At 36.4% G+C, this 21,852-nt stretch overlaps 1 protein-coding gene across 3 annotated transcripts in view; it reads right to left on the reverse strand.

Moving 5' to 3' along the window:
* Positions 1-19,863, reverse strand: part of LOC131066826 (WUSCHEL-related homeobox 12) — a 71,500-nt gene extending 51,637 nt beyond the window's left edge. The window contains exons 1-3 of one of the 3 annotated variants that reach the window (XM_058001686.2): positions 19,606-19,863; positions 19,284-19,442; positions 18,703-18,823 (exon numbers count right to left, since the gene is read on the reverse strand). In XM_058001686.2, the coding sequence (XP_057857669.1) occupies positions 18,703-18,823; positions 19,284-19,343 (181 nt within the window). In that variant the 5' untranslated portion in view covers positions 19,344-19,442; positions 19,606-19,863. Of the gene's footprint in view, positions 1-18,702; positions 18,824-19,283; positions 19,443-19,565 lie in introns of all 3 variants that reach the window. The other 2 variants (XM_058001685.2, XM_058001687.2) reach the window with 2 other exon arrangements.
* Positions 19,864-21,852: the final 1,989 nt, after the last annotated feature.

A 21,852-nucleotide genomic window follows, 5' to 3' on the forward strand; every position in this document is an offset into this window, starting at 1 on the left:
GTTGCCCTAACCTAGATGAATCTTCAGTTACCCTCCAATACTGTCTTTTAACCAAAGCATTTCAAACCCAATGCAGAAAGCTGCAACAAAAAAAATGGACAGCACACCAACCACTATATTTTCTGATCCAGGAATTGTTTATCATCTTAGTTACGATGGGTATAGTCTTTCAACAAACCCATTGCTAATATTGTAGTGATGAATTCAGTCCTGCACGAACCTGCATTTGTGCTTGGCTATTTCTATCTGCCATGACTGAAATGGTCAGAAATTCTTCAGGATGGCTGTCGACCAGCACAGACTTGCCTTTGAGACCTGTTTTCAAAATCAGAAACTTCAGAAAGCGTTTTTGGGCCTCCCTACCCCTTCCCAGGTGTTTTAACTCCATCACAACCCATTTAAAACAAATGTAAAATTATGGCTTGTCTTTTAAAATTCAGGGAGTCCTCAACTTAATGAATAATGATTCTCTAAGGATCATACAAATCCCTAAAAATTCTTTACAATACAAGAGTTACATAAATGATGAAGTGTTTTGATTACAAGATGATACATAATTAGCTCAGTTATACCAATTTTTAATTCATTAACAAAAATCGTGTGTGTGTGTGCGTGCGTGTGCGTGCGTGTGTTTGTGTGTGTCTGTGTCTATGTGTCTGTGTATGTGTATGTGTATGTGTATGTGTATGTGTATATATAATAGTGTCTATGTACATTCACTCTTAAAGCAGCTATATTGCAAACATTTCATGACACAACAAAAAAGAAACAAGTTATTGAATTCTCAAATTTCATTAAGAACAATGCTCTAAGGGTCATAGAAATCTCTTAAAGAGTCTTTACAATAAGAAGAATAACAAAATGATGAAAGTCTTCACATTACAACTGGACTGATGACTCTATCAAAGACAATCTTTTATACTCCAATCTCTAATTCTATTGGTGTATTCTAGGCATTATTTGCAAAGAGGTTGGCAATTCTAAAGTGAGGCTGACTAATAGTCCCATCACAAAGAAATTCCACTCAAAAAATATGATCCTTGGATCAATTCTGTTGGTGACTCAGCTTGTCACCTTATGGGAAAAATGGAAATTGTGGCCAAGGTGTGGTGGAGACATCCAGTCCTCTATGTGATACTCGAGGGGCCTGTTGATGGTGTTTTTACGCATGATTCAACACAAAATAAAGTATTGAATACTCTATCCTCTCTTGAACAAGGACTTCTCAAATGCTGAAGATGCAAAAGGATCACTTGAGTTGACTCCAAGGTTTACAATGTCAGATCTTGACATGTTGGATAGCTTCAACGGTGTGATGTGTTTGTTGTACCTGCAAAGGGACTAACGTAATCATTCTTCAAGCTCAAAGACTGACGTTTTTCGAATGATGTTGCAATATCACTCTTTCCTACTACTACTAATGATCTTTAATAAAAAAATGAAAAAGGAGCAAGGTTTAGGAATACAACGCTAACGCTAAGAATGCAAGACAATGGACAATATCAAGTGAGCTCAACTAAGCTTTGCTTTGACATTCTATGAACATCTCCACAACGCTAGTGCAATCTTCTAAGGGTAGCTTAATGATTTTCAAATCACTACTACAAGCATAGATACCTTCAAGATGAAGCATATCAACAATGAAATAGTAATTGAAGTTAAGCTTTAGCTAAGGTGGGTTCAGTCGACTACACAAGATACTTCACCGTCGCTGGAGTACTAGTAGTATGAACAATGAGCTTCATTATCAATCATGCACATGCATCTTCCATTCATCTAAGATACTTTAAAAAAATTATATTCTAAATTTTTTTTAATCTTTTCAAATATTAAGTTCTCTCATAAAAGGATGAAGAAACAAGCAAATGCTCCAAAACTCAATAAGTCACCAACACTTCAATGATTTTATTAATTCTGCAGCATTGAGCAACAATTTTTCGAAACTCTTCTAATCGATCCTTTACAAATGAAATGAGTGGGGCTTATATAGTTCTCCCAAATACAATGAATGACCAAGATTAAATCAGAATCAAGGGACAAGATCATGCCACATAAACCCTAATTAGGGTTTTTTACACCAAAACCTAATCTTATTGCAAATTATTAAATATTAGCCAATGGGAATGTGACATCCATTTGGCACAAACATCAAGGAAAATCCAATAGGAAAAATGACACCACATGGGATCATAACAAATTATCTTCTAGAAGCTTATTTCCCTTATCCTTTTCTTTTATTGCAAATTCAATGAATCTAGACATCATGAATTCAATCTTTGTTATTGGAGCGGCAAGCAAGTTCTTCAACTATCTTCCAGGAAGATGACTTCATCTAAGGTAGAGGCAAAAGTTTTCTCTCATCTTGGCCCATAATCTTTAGTCTTGCTAGCAAATACCATGAACATGTGTATGTCATCCCGTTGTCTTTCAGAAGGTGATCCGTCTACTCCAAAGAATATGATCTTCACTCTTTCAGCTAGCTGATTGGCATCTATGTGAATTCCTTCATTCTTCGCATTCTCAAGAATGATTTCGGCTACCTCTAAAATCTTGTCATGTATCAAATTCATTGCCTCATCGACTTGGGAGCATCCACTGTTGATATCCTCAAAAATGACCTTCCTCATGCAGAGCAAGTTACACCACTGTTGGAAATTCGGCGACTATCCATCTCTCATTACTCCACCATTCATTAAGGTTTGCTTGGGTAAGTTCTTCATTGCTTGCAATCTTGGCAGAGTATAGTCTCTGGTGAAAACAAAAGTATCATAGGCTGCCATGAGAACTTGAGTTCTCTCAAGAACACTTACGGTTTTATCAAATATCTTCACTAATTCCTTCACAAATGCATTCGCCTTCTTAAAAGTCTTATCTATACAAGCATCCATCAAGTGTGTAGAAGTTCTCATCCTTTCTAAATTGTTAACTGAGTCTAGATGAAGCAATGGTGGTGGCATAGCTGAAGGATCATGCTGCCTTAGCGGTTGCTTGAACTGCTGGAAGTAACTTCTCAATGCACTTACTTCTCTTTCCAATTTCTTGTTCTTCTCTACTTCCAACCTTAACATGTCATGGATTGTCTTTACTGTAACATTTGTGTCTTCCAACGCCTGCTCAGTGGTGGGAGGACCTAAATCAATAGTCTCCAAGTCATATTCCTCTACTATGATCTCGCCTTCGGGCTTATCTACTCTTGGAGTGGCAATTTGTATCACTCGGGAACCCGTACTATCCCTTGTCATCTTTGACATTTTTGTTGCTTTCTTCTTCTCTGTTGTCTAAGTCATGTAAAGGTTCTTCTTCTATCATTATGACTTCCTTTGCTAATCTCTCCTTGAGCCATGCTGGGATAGCAGATTTCTCTTCTCCTACTTGCACCTCCTTAAGTTGTTGATCTTCTCGGGGTGGAGAGGTCACTTCTTGATCTTCATTTTCAATATGCACATACACATCTTTATCTTCTTTGTTATTAACTCGCTCATGTGGAGCAGAGTCGTCTTGACCTAGTGGCTGCTTACCTTTATCTACTTTCTTGTGTCTATTATTCTAAACTGTAGACTCCATGGATTCATTTACCCTATGATCTATGCTCTCTCTACGTGGCTAACTTTCTTGGCTTGCCGCTAGATTCATCTCCACTTCATGTATGGAAGAAGTACTAGTGGAAGGGCAGCTTGAACCTGATTTATGCTTCTTATTTGCAGGCCCTCTCTTGTGATTTTCTTTCCTCTTTGATCCTCTAGAGTGAGACAATTGGATGGCACCTCCACTCATGCTTGCACTTTCTGTATCTTCATCAGAGGATTCTACCTCTCCCGTCAACTCGAAAGTCAATTGTGTATTCTGGCTCTTCAATTTCTGAATTTGGATGTATACCCATCGTTTCGTATATGCTAAGACTGACTTCATCAAATCCTTCAAGTTGGTTATCTCTACGTCAATCGAATTAACCTTAATCTCCTTGTCTTTCTCTTGCTCATATATTGGCTAAAGGCGTCTTCCACTATCTTGGACCTGATCTGGAATGTAGAAGACCTTGGACATCCTAACAATATCAATTGATAGCCTTGAGCACATTCTTCTTCTTATCTCAAAATCATCTTGAGCATTCATCCAATGATCTTCCAATTGTAGCTTGCTTATGCTTCCTTCCGTTAGACCTTCTCAAGTTGTCGTAAGGATCAAATTTATCTTTGGAGAAGTATGGAATGAGGAAATGAGATCTTAGCTCTTCTTCTACTTTCTTTGTTGCCTGTAGGGATTGACATACTTCTAATGATTGCCCAACTAAAATGGGGAAAACAAATCCTGTTTTATGTCTGCTCTTCTGTACTTTATCATATGTGGTTAACTATCTCACCAACTCAAGCAGTACTATCTTGTTGGTGGGATACCTCAGTAGCATGTAAGGCAGACAAGAGCATCATTGAATCCTTATATAGGTGAACTTGGGAAATTGAATATACCAAGCACCAAATTTCTTTATCAACTCTTTTGCTTGCGAGGATGACCATCGATGTATGCCGCCTTGCAATGTTCTTGTCAAGTGCATGGTGAAAGCATCGTTCACCCTCCTGTAGTGTGCTTTGTCGAGATAATGTAGATGTGTATATGACAGAGAAACGAGAATCGCCAGAAATTGCCGAGTTTGGGCGATTTCCAAGTCGAGTCCAGGGGCTCGAACTCGAACTCGGACTCAGATGAGTGTGGGGCCTAAAATCACCCAAACTCGGACTCAGCGATTTTGGCCAAGTTTGGCGAGTCCCAACTCCCAAACTCAGTCGGCGGCATGTAACTTTATGTTAAAAAAAAAACACTTTTAATATGTTTCGAATTGATTTTTTTTGGTTTATATTATGCTTTGAGCCTAAAAGTGAACTTCATTTCATTCATTTGGCAAAATAGGAGGAGAAAGGTGAGTTGTGAGGAGAAACAATAGAAAAATAACATCAGATGCCTTTATAAAATAATAAGTCTTTTGGCCTCGCAGGGCGCTGCCCCTCGACCCCGCCCTGTATTGCAACAGGGAGCGTGCCAAGGGCGCTGCCCCTAAACCCCCATCATAAAATTAGGGGGGAAACTGCGTTGATAAAAGGAGGAAAATTTTAACCTCCAAGTCTGATTAGGCTCCATATAACAACATATACTGTAATTTGGTGCATCAAGAGTTGGAAAGGAAGAGTTTGCATCTCATTCGATCATATGACGACATGGATTTTTTATTCCATGAGTTTTGTAATATTGTATACATTTGACAATATTTATATATCTATGTTTGTTACTTCCTTCAGCTACAATTTGCATCTATGCTTATGTGATTGATGTATACTTGTGTATGTAATCAAATTAGCTTCTAATTGATGATGTTATTGTGTCTTTAAGGTGTATTTAATATAGGGTGCATGAAACAAGTTTTAAATCTTTAAAAATCTCTAAATTTCTTGAGTTTTTCACTTTGTCAAGTCTAGCCGAGTCTGAGCCGAGTTTTTTTTGCCGAGTCCAAGTCTTGTTTCTATGATATATGATTTGCATGCTCGCATCTCTTCAACTCCTATTCCAATTGGACCTCTATACATTAATCCAGCATACTCATGAGCTTCGACAAGTGAATATATGAGATAGAAACTCATGTAGAATGTCTTAGTGCGTTGGAGTCTCTTCAACTATATGTCAATGTTATTGCTTATGATTCTCGCCCAGTTGATCTTTTCCTTTCCATTTAATATTGTCTCCATGAGGAAGAACATCCAGTTCTCAAACTAATATACTTGAGGACTTGTTGTAACTCGATTGAGTAGAGTGATCAAATCACCACACTCTTCCTTGAAACCAATTATGTATAGCCGGTTGGGAATCTTTGATAAGTCGGGTCTAGTCTTCAATACCCAATACTTGTTAATTATACCTAGGCATCTATCGGGATCATCCTCATAGACAACCTATGATCCTTCTTTGCTCTTGTAGATCATGCCGCTAGGTTCGGGTATGTGGAAAGCTTCGTTGAAAGCTGTCTCAAATAGGTAAGCAAGTGTTCTACCATTAGGTGCCACCACCTTTCTACTGTTGGCATCATAATGTTTGGCACATTCTACTATCAATTCATTGCATTGGATGGCTGGAAGGAAACCTGCCACCTTCACTATCCCGCTCTCAATCATCTTTTTTGAGAATCCAAATGGCTTGCTTGTGTATAGGGGACCTTGAAACTTCTTCATGTCAAATTGTCCAAGATTTGGTTCTCCTACATTGCTCTAGAATGAGGTGATCTTGGTTTCGGGCATTACTCCTCTTGAATCCTCCTTGATGAGGGTTTTCCTAGAGACTGTTCCTGCTTTTGGGGCCGCCATGCTCTACCTAAAAGAGGCATCAAGTTAGGGTGGTGATATGATTTCAATGCTCATAATATCTAAAATGCATCGAAGTTAGTAATTCCTTCTAAAAAGCATATAAGATCGTTGGCACCTTAATGAACTACTAAAACCCTAGGCGTAGGTAAAACCCTAGACTTGTCTATAATCTGAAAACTATCATCTAAATCAAATGATTTGCATCTTTCAAGCATGCTAGATGATCAAAATATAATGAAGGAAGCATCTCATGATTAGAACAGCATGAAAATAGTAATCATGAAGCTGTACCAGCATAAAATTAGGGTCTGATTTTACTGAAAATGATCAAACAAACTTACTTCAGACCTGCAAATCAATTCTAAATGAGCTCGTAACTTCAAATTGATTGCTTATTTGGTAAAATTTCCCCTTATATCAAGGCGCTCTAGATCAAATGCTGATGTAGAATCGCCAATCTCCTTATTGAATTTGCTGATTGCAATGATGAATTTGCTGATCTTTAATGGCAACTTGCTGGGCTGCTAAGAGCTTCACTGATTTTGGATGGAATTCGCCTTGCTTTAGTGGAGCTTGCTGCCGGTTATGACAAATTTGCTATCCCTTGAATGACTTTGCCTCTCTTTGATCAAAATTGATGTCACTTGATGAAGTAATATCGCCTAGCTTGGGTAAGATCACTGCTTATGAAGCAAAGAATCGTGGATTGATCAAATGAAATGGTCAATCCATTTTTATATAGATGAAAGGGTGTGTCTATTAGTTGTAAGGCCGACTTGTTGCTTCAATTAAATGTTTTGCAATCACATTTCCCAAGACAAGGCCGACTTGCCTTTCTTTCAAATTAACAAAAACAACTCTCTTAAGCGAGCCTTTGCCTTAGGCATTAGCACTTCGAATGTCATCTCTATCGCCAAATTAAGCAAAATTGAAAAAGTTCGGACTTTTGATACGTCATAGACCGAGCTGGAAGAAAGTTCAGGTTTTGGAGGGGTCATCGACTGAGGTACAAACTTGTTGAATTTCCTTGATCTTTATTTCAGGCTCAAATGCCTTGGGTTGATCTTCTTCCGTCATCCTCGTGATCATCAACTCTATCATCTTTCATCTTCCAGCGGGAGATTTCAACGGGCACTGATTGAGCTTTAAGTGAGGTCGTGGTTTAGACAAGGCACTAACTGTGAAAGTTCGAACTTTCACTAGGTCACTACTCAAAGATAGCTACCTTCACTTACTCAATCACTTCAACTTCATCAAACATTAAAGATTTAACCTTCAAAATGCTCATGTCATGTCTCCTCCTTGATTGTTATATATAGCCTAAAATAAAATAATTATTATTTATTAATTAATATGATATAATATTTATCAACGAATGATTATTTGAAATTTATTCGTTAAATATTATTATTTAATTAATATTTATTAATATTCATTATTAATAATATTCTTGAAATATAAGTTAATATTATATTAAAGATTGTCTTGGAACAAGACTTTACAATCTTCTAAAATCCAACTCAATTCCCTTTGCAAGGATATGCAACACACCACGCTATAAGATGCCACACATATTGACTTCAATCAATCTTACACGTGTGGCCTCAGATGAACGATGCATCGAAAGAGATATAGTGAGCGGTAAAGATCACGACACCTTGGTAGACAAATCTTTATGACTCTGGCAAAATCATTACAACATCGCTGAAGGATGAATACAATAATATAAGAGTGGTGATATTAAAATTGATATTTTTATATCTATCGCTCCAATGCCTGTAATGTTTGGCAATCACTTTTATGATGAGTTCCACCTACTATTGAAGGCATGAACACAGGCTGTGAGAATGTTGATTGTGAAATGCATAATGTATCGATGGTCAATCTCCTTGGGAGATAGTCAACAATTGTTCTCTGTCTGATGCATCAAGGCATATAAGGTGTTATGCAGCAGGTGATTATTTATAGTACGTAAATCTTCTTTGGGAACTAGTTCATTATCGGACCGCCGAAGTTAGTGAGGAAGTAGCGCAGCATGAAGAGTGATTACCAATAGTAAAGAGATGCAGTTTATCAAACTAATGCAAGTCTCTTACCTTTACTAAAAAACCACGATTAGTCAGGTATGTGATTATGTTTAGATAAGATAATGAAATTTAGGAAAAAGACACACTACTTCATTAATGATTGAAGAGTCACAACTCTTAAGGGAAGAACATATGAGAGATATATAAGGCAGATCTAAAATATTTTTGGGGATATAGAGGAAGGAATGGAAGAATAAGAGATTATTATCATCTGCAGATCCAAAATTACTGACAGGCAGTAAATGTCCTTTTTCTTGGTGATGTGCTTAATATATGAAGTCTGATAATGTTCTTATACAGAACTTAATAATTAAATAATTATTGAAATAATATAATAGTTATAATTACTATAATATTTTATAAAGAACTACTCTGCAGTAAAACATATATAATACTATCTGAAAATAAATAAACATATGTGTGTGTGTGTGTGTGTGTAGAAATAGTAATTTGAATAAACAAATAAGTCTGAGACTATAAATCAGATTGAATTATCAACTTAATATCAGGAAGAAGATTATGATAACACTGATTTGATTCATGTTAAGATAGATTTGTCTCCTACTCAAGTTAGTTTTAAGTCAAAATGTATAGAAATAAATTAATTAGGGTTAAAACAGGCCTAAACCTATTAGGGGACATTACAGCTCATCTCGCTTAGCAAAAACATCTTCATCTTGGATCAGACCCTAGAGGGGTCACTGACTGAGCAAGGGAGAGATTGGATTTTGGAGGAGGCACTGACTAGAAAAGTTTGGACTTTTGAGGGGTCGCTAACTATCAGGTGAGAAAGTTCAGACTTTCTGGGGGTCACTGATTTGAGAGCTAAGGCCAGGCGGGGGATTGGGGGGGTCACTGACTGTGACTTGACTTAGCCAAATTTTGAGCGAAAATCACTCACCTTGCCAACTCAAAGGGGTCCTTAGTCATTATTTGAGGACTTCTTCACAATCTAAGTCTCCATATTGCAACAATGATTTGAATCTCATAGTAATCCCTATGCTTGACTCTATTATCTCCATCTCAGGTGATGATGATCAAATGAAATGGTCATCATGTATCGCTCATATCTTAGGTGTTGAGGAACAAATCCACTCAGCATCATTTCATCTAAAGGATCGGACTACCACCTAACCTAACTAAAACCCTAAAACTAAAGCAAAAGAGGGTGTACCCATTTGTGATGGGCGATGTGTGAAATGGTCACAACAAGGCCCAAGTTGCATTTCTAGTTAGATCTAACCTTTTATCCTTATGAAGACATACATGGAAACTGTTCATGTGATTGTGCATTAGAGATGGCATTTGTTATGGTTGGGTTTGGAGAATATTCCTCCCTGTTGGTTACCTGATATGGCAGAATTATACTCCAAATTACTCTTTGGTTCTAATAGGTAGTCTTGCTATTTTGTTACAAATAATTTGACATGTTTCCTCTAGTATTAATTAATCAATGACTATAATAGTATATTTTTGGAATTTGGTGTCAAAGGCCAGCATACCAGAGAATTAATTTGTTGTCTTTCCATGGTTTTAGTCTTGTTTATATAAGTTTTATGGCCTTGGTAAAAGATGAGTGCAATTGCCATGGTGACTTGAAAATCAAGAATATAAATTTGTCATGTTCCATGTAATGGCCCCTTATGGGATGTTCCTATCTTGCCCTAAAATTACCAATTCAATAAAAAAAAGAAATATTGTACATTCAAAATACAAACTTACCAATTAACAATTTCCTTAACAACATAAACTTTGGCTTAAACCTTGCAATAACGTTAGTCAACATTTGAAATAATTCATAAGACCAATTATTCCACAAAGGTTAGCGATCCAGAAACATATAAATGCATATATATTAATAAGCCTCTGCAACGTCTCCTAATTTATTTATAAATAGGATTCTATAATAAATCATCTAATAACATCCCTCATTGGGATCTAATCTATAGTTTCATTTCCAAGAATCAACCATAGTAGGGATTGGAGAGGAAGCGCAATAGGGCACCCAGAACATCTGTCACGTCTAAGCCCAAGGGTGCGAAGCATCCAACCAAGACAACTCAGCCCCTTGGCCCACAAGTGGCAGGAACATCCAACCAAGACAATTCCATCCAACTTGAGGTGGCCTAATTAGAAGGGGATCCCGTATCTGCTTTCCCAATTGTGGCTCCACAATAAGGTGCCCAAAACGTTCACCACAACTAAGCCCAAGAGCGTGGAGCATCCAACCAAGACAACTCGACCCCTTGGCCCACAAGTGGCAGGTACATCCAACCAAGACAATTCCATCCAACTTGGGGTGGCCTTCTTAGAAGGGGATCCCGTATCTGCTCTCCCAATTGTGGTTCTTCACTACCCCATACATGCTTTCTTGTAAGAAGATAAATTAGTTAACTAAATAATTATGGGAGTCTAGATATTATTATCTATCTTACTACATAAGAGATCATACGATGAACAATATCATCACTTGCATACCACAAGTCTTGATAAATCACAAGGTGGTTCTTTTCCGAATGCAGGTTGCTTCTATCAGATCTGATGTCCTTTGCTTAATAACAGATATTCTGCTAGTTTACTAGCAATCTCTGGTGGATGCAATTTATATATAATGCCTGTCCCTGCTGGGTGTAAGGTATACAAACCTATATCCAAATCTGCTCTGCTCTGATCTTTTTGACAAATGCAGATTTTTTATCTGTAGAAGAACTTCTAATCATCTTTGATGCCTTTCCTCCGACTAAGGCTCTTCCTTATATAGTTCTCATAGGAGACGAAAGGACAACTCTCTTCACCGCGCCCCTTTCCCTTGGCAAGGGATGTGCCTCTGCAAACTGAGCAGTTGACTTATCAAACCCTAGGTCAGCTCCTTAAAGGGATTATTTCGAATATTGCTCTCAAGTGTCCTTCCTGTCGGCCCCTCAACCATAATTCCATTTAATTCTAGTAGGCCATTTCTAAATCATAACCTGAATTTAATAATTTCTAAATTAGGTTGGCATAAATTCAATGGATTATTTTATTATTTAGGGCTGCGATTCAGATCTTAGACGGGGCATGACATTCCAGGCCAATTTAAGCATTTGAAAATTAGAATCAGGCAAATAAATTCATTTAATAACAAATGACCCCTAAGTTTCCTTCAATAACCAAAGTCTTCAAGCACACACCCAAAACTGAACAGACTCTTTGTCCTAGTCATGTTCCCTGAGAACCTTCCAAGGGCCACTTTAAGCAAGACTCTGCTTTAATAAATCACTATTAACTTTGAATAAACTCATTTAACTTCATAAAGGATTCTGTTCCTGTGCATTGTTATGAACACCACAAACTAGTTAGTAACCTCTTTAGGAACCAAACTGAAATAAGATAATTTGCTCAAATATATTGGAGAATGCAAGGTAGTTTATAAACGTAGTTGGCAAAAGAATAGAAGTAGTCACTTCCAAAGGTACAGAATTTTCACAATTTATCTACTATGTATGAAGGACCTCTATACCACCATTATAGATTAAACTTTTAAGTTGAAGAAATGGAATCATTCAAAAAACTGAGATTGCCTACTTTTTCAACAACTCACAACTCACATCAACAAATCCTTCCTCAGGACTAAGTATGCTCAAGGAAGCATGTCAATCCAGACTCAGTGATCATTTGTCGAGACTTGAGATCCTTTTAAGACTTAGCAAGTCCTAAGGATATCGCTGGGATATAGAAGTTACCAATAATTTCTTCTCCCAGTTGCACTGAACTCAAATCATAAGTTGATAGGATATAATGCAAATCTTCCATAGCTATTCTATAGCTTGTGGAAAGATAATGGAGGTTAAATGCATGGAAAAAGAAGCATAGCAAATTCCCATGTTTAGAATACTATATAATGGATTTAAGGACATTGATTTATTTTGCCAGTTGGAGTGGTTTCCAAGCATGACAACGTAAGGAAACTATGCAACTAGAATGTTTATGCACCGATTTGTGAGTACCATGAGATGGTTGCCCAGCAACTTACCCTTTTGCAGTTGCTGAAGATAGAGAAAAGATAGAGCAAAGCAATTGTATCCAATAGTTCTAGTGATGAGAAGTAGTTTATGAGATATCCATCAAATAATGACTCCAAAATATGAGCTTGTTGCTCAGCGGTACCTATGTAGTGTGCATGATTGAACATTTTGTTTTTTGCCATTTCTCTAACCTAATGACTCCTTAATATGGAAATTCTATTGATGAAATATCAATTGTGATTGACATTAAGACTATCAAATGGATTATGGCATCCAGGGTTTGTTACTGCAACTATCCCACATAGTATTGAGTACTTTTTGAGTTTCACGCTTCTTTTGGTTTGTTCAAGTTATTTTTAGTTTATTTGCATTTTAATAAGCTGAATATTTAGTTTTATAGATAATTTTAATTGTTTTCCCAAAAAAAATTGCTATCCTCAAGATTGCACCTCTCCTTATCCCCAAAGCCTAAAGAATCTCGGAGAAAGGGGTGAGATTATAGATAACTGTTGTCATTTTATGACACCCTTGGTCCATCAGTGAGAACCGATCAAAGATACAATCCATGGACTAGCGCTGCCCTGGTTGATCAAGGAGAAAAGCAATGGAATTATGAAGTGTGAAGTGTTGTCTTGTCTGAAGTAAGTCCCTTAGTCCGGAACTCCGAAACACCGAGGTTCCTTTCCTTAGTCTCCTTCTCTTCCCCGGAACTCCAGAACCTCGTGGTTCTGAAGTTCCCTCCTTGGTCTTTTCCTTTCTTTCTTCGGAACTCCGGAACCCCGAGGTTCCAAAGTTCCTTTCCTTAGACTTTTCCTTTCCTTGTCTCCTCTTATGTTCCCCGGAACCCCAAGGTTCCGAAGTTCCTTCCCTTTGCCTTCTCTTCTTCCCTTTCCCGGAACTCCGAAACCCCGAGGTTCCGAAGTTCCTCCCTTTCCTTCCTCCTTCTCTTCAATTCCCCGGAACTCTAGAACCCCGAGGTTCCAAAGATCTTTTCCCTTGCCTTCCCGGAACTCCGAAACCCCGAGGTTCCGAAGTTCCTTCCTTGCTGCCTTTTCCCTCCTCCCCGGAACTCCGGAACCCCGAGGTTCTGAAGTTCCTTCCTTGCTCCTTTTCCTGTTCCTTCCCTTGCCCTTTTCTTTTCCCGGAACTTCAGAACCCAAAGTTCCTTTGCTAGGTCTCCACTTTTCCTTTCCTTGTCTTCTTCCCTTTCCCGGATTTCCGAAACCCTGGGGTTCTGAAGTTCCTTTCCTCGTCTCCTTCCCCCTCCCTGAAACTTCGGAACCCCGAGGTTCCTTCCCTTGTCTCCTTCTCTCTTTCCCGGAACTTCGAAACCCCGAGGTTCCAAAGTTCCTTCCTTAGTCTTCGCCACTTCGGGAACCCAAGTTTCCAAAGTCCTCCGACTTCCTTCCGGCTTGCAACACTTTCGGATGGCGTGATCAACACTCAAAGCTGTAAATGCTCCAACGACTCTTGTGACTTGTGCGCCTTCTTTTGTGGAGCTACAGGGGTGCATTTAATGAGTTTGCAGGATTTCCATCAAGAGAGGTACAAGGCCATGCTTATTGTGGTTACTTATGTCATGCCTGCATGCTCTAACTTTGGAATGTCAGTCAATCGACCTTCTTGAAGTGCCTTTCTTCTTAGGATTGCATTTTCAAGGTATGGCTAGGTTGCTTATATGTACAGAATGTCGGGTGCATGCACTTCCCTACATTCCCTACACACACAAGGGTCAAGGCTTCTCTTCCTTGACCAATGGTCTCTCCTCTGCGACCATTTTCTATATAAGGGATGTTAAGCCTCATTGTAATGGGTTCTCACCTTGCTGGCTTGAGCTATTCTATGCTCTTCACTTCTCTTGTATTTATCTTGCATTTTTGCAACTGTAAGTTTGGCCATTGGCCTTTGAATGAATTGAAATTACCATTCTTGCCTTCCTTCAACTTATGCATGTTGTGTATGTTTCCTTACCTTCATCATAGGTGTATGTTTTGTGGCTCTTCTCTCATATATGTTGTGTTAATTTATTTTTGAGTGACTTGTGGGAAATCTTCTCCCCTTTGACATTTAGCAAAATCTAACTTCCATACATGCATTGGGATCACTCATGCAACTGAAGTTTGTGCATCTCCTAAGTGTTTCAGTTGATTCTTTGTGTCATTTCGGGTAGGGAGAGAAACAATCTCTTATCTTGGTGCATCACCTCCTTTCATTTTAAGCATTTCTCTATTTCCTTTTCCTCTGCAAGCTGTTAGGATAGGCTTAGAAGTAAGATTTGAAGTGTTGAGTTGGTTCAACACCTACACCTAGATTGAGAAGGAAGTCGGCCTTCTCCGGAGACTCAACCCCCTTGCGCAAGGTCCCACACTTCAGGGTTGTTTCCATGTTTCACAAGGTTGTTGAGTTGATAACTCAGCAAGGGTGCAAGCTTTGGTGATAACAATAACTAAAGTGGATATTTAACCAATGCTTGGGTGATGGTCATATGACATATTATAATAATGTAGATATCTTTGTTCATTATCTGCATAGGATAATTGACATGGAAAAGACCCTCAAAGAATCCCTTGGCTCTACTAGAGACAATCTTCTCTTGTACATTCCTAAAGTGCATCCCAGACATTATTATCGTTGGAAACATTGTCATTGATGTCAAAATGTGTTTTGTTCAATAAGGGAGATTGTTGGAAATATGGTCATTGATGTCAAAGTGAAATTGTTCGAAATATGGTCATTGATGACAAAGGTTGTTGATGTCAAAGTTTGGGAGATTGTTTTTTATATTGGCTTTAATTGGAGGTTGACTCATGGAATTTTATTATTTTGAAAGAGATGAAATTAGAGGCCAACTCATAAATTTTAATATTTTGAAAGAAGTAAAATTGGAGGCTGACTGATGGAATTTTATCATTATGATTTAATTTTATAAGGCCAACCTATGTGTTTTATGTAATTAATTTTGGAACCCAAAGGGTATAAAAAGGTTAAGCGTGTTTGTAAGTATGATGTGTGAGAAAATATTTTATTATTCGAATACAAAGCAGAGTAGATTTAATGTAGAGCAGATTTAATGCAAAGCAGATTTAATACAGAGCAGATTTAATACAGAGCAGATTTTGTGAAGTGTGAAAGTGCAGAAAAAAATTGACCATCATCTGTTGAAGAAGCAACATCCAGAAGGTGGAATTTTGCAGAAGAGGTTGGTGCCTCCTAAAAGAAGGGAATGGTGTCTCTTGTTGAGTTGATGATCAATTGTGGAGATTGGTGTCTCCAGTAGGTTGGTGCCTACAAACTTTGTAAGTGGGGATTGGTGTCCCCAGTGGGTTGATGCCTGCAAATATTGTAAGATCATTTTATTTTTGTTGTGGCTGGTTTTGGACAGTAGATCCAAGCAATCCTTCTCTGTAGTTTTTCCCCGGAAGAGTTTCCACATAAATCTTGTGTTCTTAATTGTCTGGATCTTGTGTGTTTGCTATTATTGTGGTTGTTAAATTTTAAATAAGTTCAAGTTCTTATACTGCCCCCCTCCCCTCTCAGTATAAGTGTGCTCATCAATTATGTTGTGTTTCAAGTGGCTTCCATACAGGACCTTGCATGGGACTGGCTCATGCATTGATGCTTTTGATATGGTGCTCGTAATGGCTAGGTGTGGAGACTTTTCGTTCATGTTAGTTATCTGAATTTGTATTTTGATATCATGACACAGAACAGGGATACTCAAAATTAACATCCTGTTTTCCTAGATAGTCTTGTTCTTTGAGTTTGCATTACTTATGATAGTCAGAAGACTTTCTTCGACTACTGGTGATAGTTGGATTTTTTTGGAAGTCAGAATATAAGGCCAATTTACTGCAATCTGTGACTTCTATTTTAACAGTATTTTCTGATTGGCATACATCTTTGCGCCTTGAAGAAAAATGAATGTGACTACACTGGTGACTTGCACATCACAAAAAAAAATTTCTCTAGATCATGAGCACACTCCCAAAACTTAACAGTCTTTTTTGTTGTCCTGTGCTCTAAAAAATTTATAAGAGCCACTTTGGGCAAGCCTATAACTAATGTAAGCTTTGAAAGGAGCATGTTTACCTTCTTAACATGGCATAGTAATGATAACACACACTAGAGTTTACTAACATCTTTGCTAATCATATATCAATAAAATCATTCACTCATACCAGACAGTACAATGACAATGAATGAAGTTGGAAAATGCCACGAAAGATCAATCTGCTGCTTTCCACAAACAAATAAAATGGAGTTCATTTCAGTCTCTTTCTGGATCTCACAGGTGAAACATGGTCAGTTGAAGGCAATGGCTGAATCTCTCATCAAACACTCCACCAACCCTGGAAACCAGTGTTACTGCTTTTATGCATTTCATGTTTCCTTCACTGTTATGTTCTGTCTTACTTTCATTTTTCACTGGCAATTATAGTCTTAGTTGTTTGCCACAGCTATATTTGTACTAATTGGGGTACTCTCCCCAGTTCTGATTCTAAATGATTTTATTTATCATTAGTAAATGTAATCGCAAAATCTACAATTTGCAATGGATTCTCATGTTCCTGAACTTATATCAAGGTGCAGAGTGATGCAAATAAATAATCTGTTTCTGGTTCTTGATTCATGCTACATTGGTGCTAGTTACAGGAATACCTGGAGATACAGCACACATGGTATGGTATAGCATGTCATTAGGTTATTTTTATAAATGATAAGGATGTTCATTGTTTATGGTTTACTCCTCTAATCCACTAAGCCTCCTTTTTGAGGAGGAGATGAACACAGGAATTGAACAAGGGAGCACCTATAGCTTTAAAATAAAAAATATTATTTAATTTTACTACAGATATTGGCTAGAGAAAAGCTGCCTTAATTGTGGCTAAAGATTCAAAAATACACTCTCCAGCAAACAAAACATGCATATATATTGGTAGTGCAGTGTAATAGAATAAATTTAAGACACTCGTAAAAGCATGACCATGCAGACTGCGGGCGCATATCCCCCTTTCTGTAATAAGGACGCAGTGAAGGGCTTAGCTGCTCCTAGTAGTACCTTGCAGACTGCACCATAAAGCTGATGAGTGGAGTTGTCACCACGAAAATTGAAGCAGAAATATTTCTCACAGGAGATATTCAGCAGTGTTCCACACATATGCATCCCCAGGGATTGGATGACATCTCAGAGATCCCCAAGACTTAAGAATTTGAAGAAATGTCCTCTTTTATCAGGACCGGACAGCCTGCTGCATTTGGTGCCTAAAAATAAAAGAAGTAAACTTTTTAAGGAAAGTAATTCTAAAACCCTTAAAAACCTAAAAGAAGCTAAAATTCCGCAGTTGTGTTTACTTTATAATATTTCATCTGCTTTGGTTTGCTTATACTATTTTAATAGACATCCCCAAAATTTGGTAAGTTTTTGCCATCCCAATGTCTTGCTGTCTCGGAATCTTAGAGAAACACCGTCATTCAAGGACCAGGTATTTCCATCACCCATTTAGCACTTTTATTTTCTAGTGGTAGCTTCAAAGTGATTAATGTCTTACAAATTCTTCTTAATATCCAAAAGTCGCCCGATTTATCCATACAATAAGCAATACCAAAAACTGAAGAAAACGATAGCACCAATTGTATGCAAAAGACCCTTGAATTTTTGAAACGGCACCTGCAGACAAAAATACATAATGTACATACAGCTACATACAACATACATATATATGTTTGCTGAGTTTTCCTTCTTTTATGTCTAAGTAATTGAATTTATATGAGTTTTTCTTTGTTTTATGCCTAGGCAATTTGAATTTAATTACAATTTAGCCATCCTGTATTAATGCCATGGAAATGGAATGCTACTATGCTCAAAATTTACAAGAGTAAATATGCGAAATCAGAAAACAAATCGAGCACTTGGTAATTTTATCAAGAAAAAAACTTGAAATAAATCAGCATTTCTTAGTAGAATCAAATGTCAACTAAAGGACTTTATAAGTCAAATAAAAATTAAAGTTAACGAAAAGAAGTGAAAGATGCAATCCAAACACATCCTTCATTGCACTTAAGCTAGCCTATACCATCGACCAACATATAGCAGTAAGAAAAGATTCACCACCGTAAAAACTAAAAATAAAAACAAACCATGCATTTCTTTGTGTTGAACAAAAAAATAAATTAAATGGGTCGAAAAGTGAAACCAAAAACTCTAGGAAAAGATAAAAATTCAAATACGGGGGGGAAAAATGGTATTATAACTAGAGTACTCACGGGAAGAAGCATAGGCTTGTTGCGACATAACCTTATGCATTTCGACCAACTGGCTACAAATAGTTGAAAAAGCGCTAATCTGCCTGCGCAAGGTCTCCATCTGTTTCTTTGTCATGACAACCTGGACAAAATAATTTAACAGAAGGAAATGGTTTTATTTAAATATTAAATGGTTCGTGAATCCTCATACTATATTTGACAATTCATTCCCATCCAAAAGAAGGTACCATAAACAAATTTGTGATGAAAAAAATAAAATTTACTTAGGGACATCACGTTCTGTAATCAAAACTTTTACTATCAAACAAGCTTCAGGAAGAAATTCAACAAAAATATTTTCCTACTTCTTTTGAATGATGGATAAAAAAAAGTAATTCCACATGTGGATTAAGATCATTTAACAAAAATTCTTCTCAAAGCTTGTTTCGTAAATGAAATTAATGAAATTTACTATTGACTCATGAATCTCTAGTCAAAACTAGGAGGAACGTGTCTTATATTTTTTTAAATTTGGCTCAATTCTAAGTTTTGCAAATTTTATGAACGGCAGCCTAAAAAGAAAAATAAAGACAAGCCCTAACCTGGCCATTATCACCCGGCAGAATCCCTACCGAGCCTTTGTCTACTTCCTCCGCCTCCATTGCATTGCAAAATAAACCCTATATTCAGGGTTTTCTCAGCCTTCGGATTGCGAAATCAGCCCTCAAAACCCTTCGTTTCACGTTTACAACCTCAATTCCCTGTCAAAACAAATATGGTGCATTCTTTCAACCCTGATATGGCAAACACAGCCTAAAAATCCTAAGCTGTTACCAAGAAAGATAAATTTAAATTAATTCTGGATAATCTGAATAATTTCTCACAAGTGCTGGATTTTCTAAACACGGCCTTTTGTAATCCTACATATTTTCACAAAGTTGAGTAACTTCTTCGACAGGGGATCATTTTTTATCAAATTTCAGTTCAAAATGCTTGATATTTGCAGCGAATTAAAAGCTGCTGTAGGCTGCATACGGATTCGGTAGATTTTACAGATGGTTTTATCAGCTGCTGGTTTTATAAAACTAAATGAGAAAATCCTTTAAAATCCTTTAAACCCATGTGCCTCTTTTAGACATGTTGAAATTTGCAGAATGTTAAGGACTTTACGAGAATTATTAAGTCGGTAATTGTAAAATTAGAAGACTCGTATAAATTCCCATTTAGTTTTGTGCCCACTTTATTGGCAATATTTTAATGATATATTAGTGTGTGATGTGTTTAATTTAGTTTTATTATTAGTACTTGTTGTTATTATTGTTATTAGGTTAGTGATTAATTGTAATTATTTTTGTTAATTGTTATTATTCAATTATTTTTCTTAATTAAAATTATTAATTTTTAGTTTTTTCAATGTAATTGGTTAAAACAAATTGCATCTCATTGTAGGATTTGAGGGATCCACTTTTCAAATGTAATTTTTGACACAATTTTTTATTGTTGGGGCTATCTACTATCTAAATGCAATTTTTGAGACAATTTATTGCGATACAATTTTTTAGGCAATTTTTTAGATTGTAATATTTTGTATTATATTATTTTATATATAATTTAAAATATATAAATTAATAATATTACTTTAATTGAAACCATAAAAAAAATTAAATTAATTGAGTTAGGGTTATAAATATTTATTAAAAAATTAATGTACTATTTTAATTAAAAAAAATATTAAAATAATAATAATAAAATATTTAGTAGATTTTTTAAAATTAAATAATAATTTAAATTAAATCAAATGAATTAAAAAACTAAATCAAATTAAATAACTTAAATTAAATAATAAAAATTAAATTAATTTAAATAACTTAAATTAAGTGTAGTCACTAGTCATTTAAACTCGATTCTTGTAATAGCTTTTGAAGACATGCATTTTAAGCGGCCTCATAAAGGGTGTTTTTTCTTTAGTTTCTTTCATGCATAATAAATTGCATGTGTAGTATTGTTAGAAGTTGGAATCAAAAAAATATTTAGTTCTATTTAAATATGGATCCAATTTTTAATGCATGGTTTGATCAACTTGTACTTAGTCCAATCAACTTGCAAATTATAATAAGACTTCTCCATGCTTTCAAATACATAAATTCATTCTATTAGAACATTTTGTTTATGCAACAAAGTTTGTTTATTTTCCTTCCTTTGCTCTATTTAATAAGAAAAACAATACTCTAGAAAAGAAAGATAAGCCAATGTGAAGGCATTTTAGAGAAAGCTAAGAAAAGAAAAAGACAATGTTCATGTGTAGATTTGAAGGTAGATGTGAAGGTACAAACCTATCTGCATGTATGAAATCTATGCCTTTCTTTGAAATTATATTAGTTGTCTTGTGAGGAACTTTGACCTTGAATTGAACTGTGATATGTTCCTTGATCACATATTATCTTTTCTTTTATTTGCATGCATTTGGGAGGTTGAATTGTAGTGGCCCACCCCGAATCACAATAACACAACTAATTTGTAAATCCAATTTTTGTTTATTTTCTAGATTTTTCTGATTTTTTTTTTGTTTTTGAGTTTTTTTATTTTTTGTGTTATTTGGTTTATGTTGATGCTTGTAGATAAAATGAGAAATGCAAGAGAGACAAACTAGAATTGAAAGAATGGGAAAGTAAATTACAACAAAGGCAAATTATTTTTTATATTTATTTGCATGTAATGGACCATTACATACACGTACAACCCAAATACAGGTCTAATATAGATCTAAGGTAGCAAACAGTCACCTAGTGATTGTAATACCACTGTAAATAGCCTCTCTAGGTTATGATCTAATGCTCAATCTTTTTTTGGAGGTCTAAGACAGCTCCTTATGGGTCTAATACCCTATGCCCAGCTAAAGTCTTTTTGTAACTCCTCAAATTGGGGTGTGGCAGGCTAAGATTGCTAATAAATGTGAATGTTGATGCTTAAACAACCCTAATTTGCAATTTGCTTCTTCAATTTTTCTCTCCACACTGACCATTCCACTACTTCTTTTACCAATAAGTTGATAAATAAGGATTTGCCTTGTAGAATACCCTTACATGGTCTCACACACCTGTAGGCATTCAAACTTTTGAGAGTTTACATTCTCAAAAGCTTTGATCTACTACTAAAAACCTGTTCAAGACT

This window comes from Cryptomeria japonica, chromosome 3, assembly GCF_030272615.1.
Source record: "Cryptomeria japonica chromosome 3, Sugi_1.0, whole genome shotgun sequence".
Taxonomy (NCBI): domain Eukaryota; kingdom Viridiplantae; phylum Streptophyta; class Pinopsida; order Cupressales; family Cupressaceae; genus Cryptomeria; species Cryptomeria japonica.